Raw genomic sequence first — 9,992 nt, 5'->3', positions numbered from 1 at the left:
CTGCCCACTTGGGGAACCCGAATGCGCTTGAAAACATTGACGAAAGTTCAGCAGCCATCGGCACATTGTTACCGCCACTGTCTGTTGACTGAGCAAGCATGTAATAAGGAAACCATGTATAATAAGTAAACATGAATAAAGGTAAACAGGTCAACTAGAAAATATAAGAACGTGAAAGGTACATATCTTTTTATGTAATCCATGGCGAATCAAGAACTGCCCTATTGGTCGGGCTAAGAGGGCTCCAAATTGACGCCACGCGACCATCTTGAGGGTGAGATGTGTAGAGCGGTATTCCCAATTGTCATCGATATAATTGGCAGTTGCTCCAACAAAAGCATACCGATTTCCTTTAGTTGTCCAGACATCATGGATTAAACAGAATTTACCTGTATTGTTCTAAGTGTATTTGAAGTTAGATGTGGTTAGTACGTAATCAGAATAAGGTATGATAGAAAAGAAGATAGAAAGGGGAGTAGTTGAAATGCGAGTAAAGAAAGTGGAACTCACTTTGACCATGTTAATGGCTTTGTCATGCAAAGCTGCAAATAGCTTGACCGACTGCTGGGCTGCCCAGGTTCTTGATCTAATCACAGCACCTCGATTGACAACATAAAAAGCTCCACGAAGCGGTAAGTCTTCAAAACGAGCCCAGGGAAGCGCGTGCCGAACTATCCATATGACCAATATCATATTCAAGAGATCGGGTGTGAAAGTGGGTCCACTGAGATAGCCAGTCAACGTTCCTTTGGGGTTTGATTTATTTTGTTTTTGTAAATCTTCGTAGCTAGGTGGAAGAATCACCCCGGCCGCGATGGCTTTGTGTCGTTGCTTGCAAGATGGTCGTCCCAACTTGCCGTCGCGGTGTCCCCACAAGCCCCCATAAGATTGATCTCCGCGTAGATAGTAACCTTTACACCATAGACACTGGTGTTTGAGGCCCTACACGTGGTAAGTAGTGAAGTCAACCTTCAAGTTAGTGATAATCATGTAAAAAGAGGAATAGCTGAGATGATGAAGACGAAAAACTTACATCAGCTGGGCCGTAGTACTCAAGAAGCTGTGCAACATTGCTTGATCGAGTCATGTTGTAACCAGGCTCATTGGAACCAACAAACTCGATGTCGGAATCTTGATCTAGGTCGGCGCCATCAGGAATCTCAAACGCCTAAGTTTGACAAACAAAAAGACTTTAGTCATACAAATAAACGAATGATGGAAAGAAATGATTAGCTTACATTAGAATTGGCTTTCTTGCCTTTTCGGGGCGAGGATCCTGTCGAACTTCCAGACGGCGACCTGGCGCGCTTACTAGTTGAAGAACGAGACTAGGAAAATAAGCAGAAAAGAGTTAGATACACTTGATTGGTATGTTTAGTTCTTAAACATACTGATCATTTCACAAACTTACTTTGCCTTTCACACTTGGCTTTGCTTTAGGCTTTGCTAGTGCCTTCGGTTTCGCTGTTGCTGGTCCATGATCCTTCAACTTCTTGTTCACAGTATCTGCAGGTCGAGGTGATGCACTTCCAACAACTTGAACCTCGGTATTGGTCGATTCGACTCGAGGTGTCAGTGATGAAACAACGGCGGAACGCGAGTCTTTTGGGGTAATCACAAAACCCGGTTGCGGGCGAATAGGGCTTGGTGGACGCAGGGTTCGACTGGATGAAGGTACAGTGGAATCTTTACCCGGAACCTGAAGTGACGACTGCGATGAGCTTTTGGAGGATACCATGGAGCTAGTAATATAACTTTAAAAAAGTTATTCAAAAAATATCAAAAGAGGAGATTGTTAGATTTATCTCGGAAGGAAATTGACAAACGGGGTTCACTTGACTCACCTTATAAATGTAGCTTGGTTACCTGAACCACAGGTGAGCCTTGCAAAAAACATCGAGTTGCTGGGGCTAGCGATTGTAATTGATTCTGGTTGGAACTGAATGTCGAATGGTGGGATTCAATTGAATGGTTCATGGGATGGTACTGAAGTTGAGACGCCAAAGGGATAAGTCGGTGGGGTACTGGTGTACATCGTACACCAATCTGGTAGCTCTGGGTACAGGGTATTTCTCCGCAATATAGCGGAGAAGCCCTGGCCCCGGCCCAGTGCGGAGCGCTCACTCCGCTATGGGTTTTTCCCAACGTCAAGGTGCGGAGCGCAGGCCCCGCTACATGTGGCGGGGCCATCGCGCAGCCTGAAACCGCTCCGCAATCGAAAAAAAGCGCGGAGCGATTGCGGTATTGCATACATACCAGGAAACACACACACTTGATATTCAAGGCTTGCAGTTTTAATCCCTTGAGTCATCATGGAGTTCTAGTGATAAGAGAAAATGAAGTTAAAACACATTCCTTTTAATAAGAAATCCAACTTTTCATTCTTCAACTTTGAGTTTTCAACTACTAGAATCGAATTTGCCTTGATTATCTATTTGGTTTTTACAAAAAGAAAGGATCAAGATTCAATTTGATCTCCACATTTCTTCATCTACAAAAATTAGTCTTCACTTTGGATTGAAAAAAGCAACTCATATTTCTCAGAATCATACAATATTCAAACCCAATGTTATTTGCTCTTCTCTACTGTACACTACCCCAGAAAAGCTCAATCAAGTGAATCGAATCTACATGATACCTCCAGACTTAAACCAATGAATTCCTGATAAATAGTCAAATAATATCAATAAAAATTGCTCTAAAAAGATGAGATTAATTAGTACAACAACAAAAACCATCAATAAAGAATACAAGACGTTGAAAAATACTTCATTGTGTTACAAGACAACAAATTAACCAAACAAAGGTATTTCAAGATTTGCAAATACACTCAATGTTACTGATCCTCAATACCAAAAACAACGACCGAAAACCAAACAATCCGATACTTAGAAAAGTCCAAATTTCAAACATTTTCTCTACCAACTTCAATCCAATCTTCATCAGAATCCAAATTAGTCTTCAATGAAACCTCATTAATAGATAATTTCTTCATTAGTTCTTCTCTTCGATTTGGATCTAATTCATTGATTCTTCCAATTAAATTTCCTAAAATTTCATTCTCATCTTTTACTTTTTCTACTTGAGTTTCTTCAATTGTTTCTTTAATCTCTGCTTGTTGGATATCTTCATTGATTTCTGATAATTTCTTTTTACCTTCATTTGATAGTAAATCATAAAACCTAGTAAAAACAGCTAAAGAAACGTCAAAATTTCAAATCATATTATCAGTATCTATAATCTTATGATGAACCAAAAAAGAGAAAATAGGATTCGAATTGACAAACCATTAGTCCAACCAAATCCAACTTCGTTAGTAGCATACCCAAACTTTAAATCAACAATCTCATTACACTTCTTAACATCATACTTTTCCCATAACTCTCCAGTTCTAATCCAAGTTTTAAGTACCATAGAATTGAACTTCAAAGCAACCCTTTCAGCTTCTTCTTCAAACCCATATTTCTTCATTCCTTCAACTCCAAATAATTGTAAAGGAGCCCAACCATAAGGAGAATCCCATTGATCACCAACATCAACATTAGATACTAACAAGCCACCTTCTGCTTCTAATCCTTTCAATGCATGTTTGACGACTAATTCACTCTCAAGTTTACTTGCAAATCCACACCAGAGTGGTAAAAAACAAGTACCAAATAAATATTTTCTTCTTTCTCCTTTTACATAATCGTAATCATAAAACATTCCATCATCTGAATCCCAATTAAATTTTCGAATTAATTTAATTCTTTCAATCGATTTGAATTTCCAAAGTTTAGATTTTTTTTCCGTTTTTTTCATCGATTTTTTTAAATTCATTTGATTTATATCTTCTTCAGTTACTTCAGTATGATTTGGTTTTAATGACTTTAACAGATTTTCATGTAATAATTGATATAGTTCATGGATTTCAAATTCCATTTGAACCAATAAAGAATTTAAACAGATCGGATTAAAGTCTAAAACTTTGGCATTAAACATACCAAATCTAGATGAAGTATCAAATCCGGATTCTCTCATTGCTCTATCATTATTCATATATTTCTCGGTTAGTTTATCATTTATTGGATCGTAATATTGTAAAATATCTATTAATCCAATCCAAGGCAATACCAAACCGCATGTAAGTTCGACTATACTCAGCAATTATAAAGAGAGAGAGACATACCATAATCAGGTATACCAGCTTGATGATGATCCCTGAAAAACTTCCTAACTCTCTCATGAGCAGTTTTCCCATCTCTTCTATCAACCTCATGAACGATTTCAGGAGGAGAAGTACCATCAGGAGAAGAATCAAAGAACCTAGAAAGTCCAGTTTCTTGTACCAAATGATTTCCAGTAGTCCAATATTCATGATACTTTTCGCTTGCTTTAATGGCTCTTCTTAACCAACTTTGAGAATGTTTAGTAGGGATCGTTGGATAGATTAGTTTGATTAATTGAGTTATGAAGGGGAGTTGTGATCGGTTTAGATAGTAGGTTCGGTTTCCATTTAAGATCATTCCATAATGTTCAATCTAAATTCATTCAAAATGGATCACTGTTGGTATCTTTTGGTATCTTGAATCGATTTATAAGAAAAAGAAACAAATTGTAAAAGACTCAACTTGATAAATATAATTGTCTAACATATTCTTGGCTAACCTGATCTCTTTATCTCTAATCAAACCAAGAACGATAAAGAATGAATCCCACCTGTAAAAAAAAGAACACATCTCATCAATAACATATCGATCTATAATGAAGTGAGAAGACAAAGCCAATCAAAATCAAGCACTCACGCATACATCTCTTGAAACACACCACCAGGTACCACAAAACTATACGGTAAATAAAGACTACCATGTTGATGTTGATCAAACAATTCTCGATTGACATCCTCAGGTAATTCTAAAACTTCCACTCCATCCAGTTCCCCAATCGGATTCAATCTAATCAATTCATCCCTAACCAAATCTAAAGTTATATCACCTTTCAATTTAGTATTCACAAACAATTTCAAAGATTTAGATTTCATTTTGGGATCTAAGATTTGATCTATAACTTTTAAATTAGATCTAGTCAAAGATGACCATTTGATTGAGATTTCTTTAAATAATTTGGTTAATTGGTTCATAGGTTTGTTGGAATTGATGATGTGTTGTTGTAGTTCTATTATTGATGTTGTGGTTGATATTGTTGAAGTGGGTGATGATAGTGATGAGGAAGATAGTTTGAATGGGATTGGTAATGTTAATCTCATCGTGTTCTTGGTTCTTATTGTGCTTGTGCTGAAGTTGTAGTCGAAGTTGAGGTTGAAGGTACAACAGGACACATGAGGTGCAAGAAAATTGGAATTCGAACTTGAATTCCACACAAATGTATTAATTTTTAATGTATTTTTTCTTAATGTTTTAATTTTAATTTAATTTTCATCAACTTCAATAAGGGACGGCTGCATTCACATAACAAATCCTTTATGAAATTTTTGAAAGCGCACAAATTGAGATACAGATAAGGAGATATAAACTGGTCCAAATTGGTATGTGACTATCCATGGTGTTGAAGGACTGGGGGAAGAGCTGACATTGCAATTCTTGGGCGAGAAGTATTTTACAATGTGAAGAGGAAATCAAATTCAAAGTATGTACATAGTCTCACTCGTATATAAATGAAAAGTAAACCAAGCTGCACGCTCTCATATTGAAAATCCTGAATGCGAGCCCCTCACGAGCGCGTTCGTCACTTGGCCATAAAATACCAATTTTACATCACAAACCCAAATAAATCCTTGCAACTTGAACCAATATATGAGGTACCAAAGTATTTAGAAAGATATAGAGTACAATATGTCGAGTTTCTGGAACTTTTTTGTGGAGTAAGGGAGCGGAAAACTTGGAAAAAGTACATAGGAGGACTCGATCCTTGGACAAGCTGGTGAAGCCTCAAAGGGCATAGTTAAGTTTGATGTAGAGTGTGGTTTGTTTAACAGAATCAAAGATCAATCTAGATCTTCAAACAGGTCAGGCTCAGCTTGACACCTTCAAACTGCGGGAGATCCTTCTCCAGGGCACCGAGCTTGCAAAGGTTCCCGTCTCAAGGTTCCTGCGAAAATTTGGCACTTGTGTTAAGTTAGTGTGCTCAGTTTTGCAACGACGGCTTGCGCCGCAGACAAAAGTCATTGTACAACAACTTGCCTGATAATACAAACGAAAGAACTTTGAAGCTTGATTGAATTGCACCTTTGCCAACCTTGTGAAGCAAAGTCTGCCAAGTCGATCAACTGCGCGGTTCAGGTTGCAGATTCAAACAAAGTAAGGGCGAAAAAAGAGTCGAGAGTCTAAAACCTCAGAGGTCTTGCTTTGAAATAATAATCATTCACTTCAACCCATTCAAACACTCAATTAGATAACTCAACCGTCCTTTATTCCTTATTAAAGACGTCAGTCAAAAACCCATTTTTTCTCAATCACTCATCAAATCAGTATGAACAAGGTAATGTTATCATGGGGATGGTACCTTATGATTTCATTCAGTCTTTGTGTGTTTACTCCAACAGAAAGGCGGATTGGAGGGGTAATTGAAGATGATGATTTGGTTGGACATCAAGTAGCACAACGCAATCAAATACACCACTCAACTCGTCTGACACCCCCACCTCGAACAGAATTGGATTTAGACAACGTGGGGACAAATGACGTGACATCTCATTATTACTGCTGCACAGAGCCTATGCGAGAAAAAATCAAGGAATTGGAAAACATTGTGCCATTGAATGAAGGATTTGAATATAAAACTGATAATTCGAGATCGCTTCTTACAAAAATCCGTGACCTGGCAACTCAAGCAATTGCTCTATGGAGGGGATTAAATGAGATTCCAAACCTTTGCGACAGTGCCAAAAGATACCCTTCCAGTATCAGTTCCATGGGCATAGAATTGGAGAACGTGATGATAGAAGCTCGTGGAGGGGTTCCAGACACGAGCAATCCGCACCTTAAAAAGATTTTTCTCGATGCTCTCAAATTTCTTCAAAGGGAAGATCTAGACTTGTATGAAAGACTTTGGACTCTGAGTGTCCTTAACTTCATTCGATGGTTCTTGGAAAAAGGAATGCCAAAACCACTCAGAGAAGATCCAAATACTGGTGGTGTTTGTAGAGGAGGATTGGAACTCTTTCTGTTGAAAGGTATGTGACGTATGATTATTGTTCTGGAAGGGATTTGCTAGTGTTAATTTTATTTTCAGGACTTCGCTATGAACCCAGAGTGAAGGGGGTGATGAATGGGAAGATACAAATTTTCCCTGTGGATGAAGGTGAGAGCCGTACCATACTTTTATTTGCATCTTGTGTGTCCCATCAAGATGCGAGGAGCTGATACGATGGAAATGATTTCAGCTGTTACTGAAGCTCTCAAGCGAGTTGAGCTCATTGTGACCATCAAAAATTATCTTTTGAAGATTGAAAGAAACCTCCAAACACCTGAATTGATAAAAATACACGACAAATTACTTCAAAATAGGTCCTTGACCAAAGCAGGGATTATCGAGTCATTGGCTTCACAATCTGTTCATCACACGTTTCTTGAAAATACACCAGATGGAGAGATTGAATGTTATTCCCGGATAATGCAACATCTAGAGTTGTTTTATCCGGTCACCACAAAGTTTGCCATCACAGAAGGTCTGAAGCAAGTCCAGCTGATCAAGAAGATCAGAAATTACCTTCAGGACTCTGACAGAAACCCTCAGACACATGCAATTAAGACGAAATACAATAAGTTACTTCAAACAAAGTCTATGGATGATGTAGTGATTGTCAGGTCATTGGTATTGGAAAGTTTGCAACACATGGACATCAACAACCCGGATGAGGATGTGGAATGTTTGTATGATATATTGCAATATCTGGAGACGTTGCACCCAAATTCCGAGCCGTTTAGAATCACAGAACCTCTGGGGCGAGTCCAGCTGATTATGAACATCAGAAACTACCTTCACAAGGCTGAAAGAAGCCTTCAAACAACTGCCATTCTGAATATCCACAACACATTACTTCAAACAAGCTCTTTAGACAAGCCTGAGATAGCCAAGTTGCTGGCATCACAATGTATGGATCACATGGTTCTTGACAATGCCCCACATGAAGAAATCCAATGTTTAGATCATATATTGAAATACCTTGAGAAATTCTATCCAATCACCGTGCCACTTATCAAATCAAGGTTATCAAGCAATGAACCGTTCAGAAAAATTCATCAGAAATTCAAGTCTCAAGCTGAATTGCAACACCATGTTAAAAGATACTCTGAGAAAGAAGACAAGGACCCTTACATCATGAGTCTCCTCTTACCCTTTATAGATGTAGGCTGGGACTCACTAGATTCATCTTATGTTGAACATTGCCTACATATATTGAATATCCAAGACACTGCACTTGCATCAAATAAAGGAGACCTCTATGGCTTAGACGATACAAAAGTGAAAAAGTATCATGAAGATCAAGACTTTTTCATTGAAATGATGTACAAAGCAAGTGTGTATATCAAAGGAATCAAAGAATATCTGAATACTCAGGTCCCAAAAGATGGTAAGAACTTATTCATTGATGTACTTCACATCACAACCTTGCTGTATTTGTGGGATACAAAGTAGATGCCCGGGTTTGTGCCTAGTTTCCCATTGGAATTTTTGGCTTTACTGGGGAAATGGGAAACCATACAAGCCAAAAACTACATCCAAAAATTCCAAGTTGGGAAACTGGGCACAAATCTGGATTTCCAGTCCACACCCCACAATTCATGATAGAAGTGATTCCCTATAGGCACTCTCACACATCTACTTGGATTTTGTTGATCCACAATTGGCAAAGATCCAGCTGAAACAAACTTGAAAGGCCACTAGAACACTGATTGTGTGGTCATCTTACAATGTCTATCAAATGACTGACCAAGTTTTTCCTTCTATAATTGTAGAGCAAAGTGGTCATTGCAAATTCATATCAAGTGTGTTCCTTGGAAATGAGATTGAAAGCTCTGAAAAGTGCAACATATGTCTAAGTGGATACCTGCAGGGGCAAAGAGTTATCAAATTAGGATGTCAGAGACCTCATGTGTTTCATGAACAATGTATAAATGTAAGTTGATGGATCTGTGAACTCACTTCCAAGATCAGCTATCATGATAAATTACTGATAGGGACTTTTTTCCTCAAATGTTTCTTATCCTTCTGGGTTGTAATTGAACATACAAATGCAGGCTGTAGTCTTCTTATCTGAAGGTGGGAATGTCAGATGTCCCACATGTATACGGGGATTACCTATACCATTTTCTCAAGAGGAGCACATTTTCTGGGGGCAACTTGAAGCTCACAACATTGGTTCATAATCCTGGCGTACATATTGCAACAGTTAATCCCACTGCTTAGTTTTGATGGTATCACCCTTGTCAGGGTGGCTAATTTTTAGGAGCCAAGTGCAAGTCATCACTTGATTCTTTAGCCTGAAAAAGCATCCTTCTGGTTACATGGGATCTCTGCTTTTGTTTCTTAACCTGAAATAAGGACCATGTTTGAGTTGAATGTGGACAAACCACAAGCCATTGATGATATTTTGAAGAAAAAAGACTCCAAGGCCTACTGTAAGTTAACAGATGTGAGATGCTCAGTCTTTAAGCCTGCTTGTAAATATCTTAGATGTGAAATCTAGAGTAGCATGCACCCAAAGACCAAAAAGACCTTGCCAATTTTGGTTTGCAAGAACTGAGCAATGACCAAAGAGGTCTACGTAGCTTTTAGGTACATACATAGAAAGGTTCTTGAATTAAATGAACATCATTTCAAAATCTAAGCTATTGGTTGGAAAGTACATAGGTACAATTGCACCCATAAAGGGAAAATTACGCATTATAATAGGAAAATCACATATTATATTTCAAGAGACTATTAAGGACAGTTTGGTGACTCTTTTGACTCAAGGGAAAATGGGTGAAGTGGAACTGAGATTTATATCT

At 38.2% G+C, this 9,992-nt stretch overlaps 2 protein-coding genes across 2 annotated transcripts; one reads left to right on the top strand and one right to left on the bottom strand.

The window, feature by feature from the left end:
• Positions 1-2,667: 2,667 nt before the first annotated feature.
• Positions 2,668-5,274, bottom strand: MELLADRAFT_116200 (family 37 glycoside hydrolase; the record flags this gene model as incomplete). Its single annotated transcript, XM_007408882.1, has 5 exons — positions 2,668-3,195; positions 3,288-4,088; positions 4,169-4,520; positions 4,611-4,698; positions 4,785-5,274. The coding sequence occupies 5 exons, from the start codon at positions 5,243-5,245 to the stop codon at positions 2,906-2,908; spliced, it is 1,992 nt and encodes a 663-aa protein (XP_007408944.1).
• Positions 5,275-6,468: 1,194 nt separating this feature from the next.
• On the top strand, positions 6,469-9,408 carry MELLADRAFT_62382 (uncharacterized protein; the record flags this gene model as incomplete). Its single annotated transcript, XM_007409050.1, has 6 exons — positions 6,469-6,954; positions 7,143-7,171; positions 7,250-7,299; positions 7,382-8,572; positions 8,958-9,118; positions 9,247-9,408. The coding sequence occupies 6 exons, from the start codon at positions 6,469-6,471 to the stop codon at positions 9,406-9,408; spliced, it is 2,079 nt and encodes a 692-aa protein (XP_007409112.1).
• Between the last annotated feature and the right edge of the window lie 584 nt (positions 9,409-9,992).

This window comes from Melampsora larici-populina (assembly GCF_000204055.1).
Source record: "Melampsora larici-populina 98AG31 unplaced genomic scaffold MELLAscaffold_14, whole genome shotgun sequence".
NCBI classification, from domain to species: domain Eukaryota; kingdom Fungi; phylum Basidiomycota; class Pucciniomycetes; order Pucciniales; family Melampsoraceae; genus Melampsora; species Melampsora laricis-populina.
The sequence above is the reverse complement of the archived record's forward strand: the minus strand, read 5'-3'. Positions and strand labels throughout refer to the sequence as shown.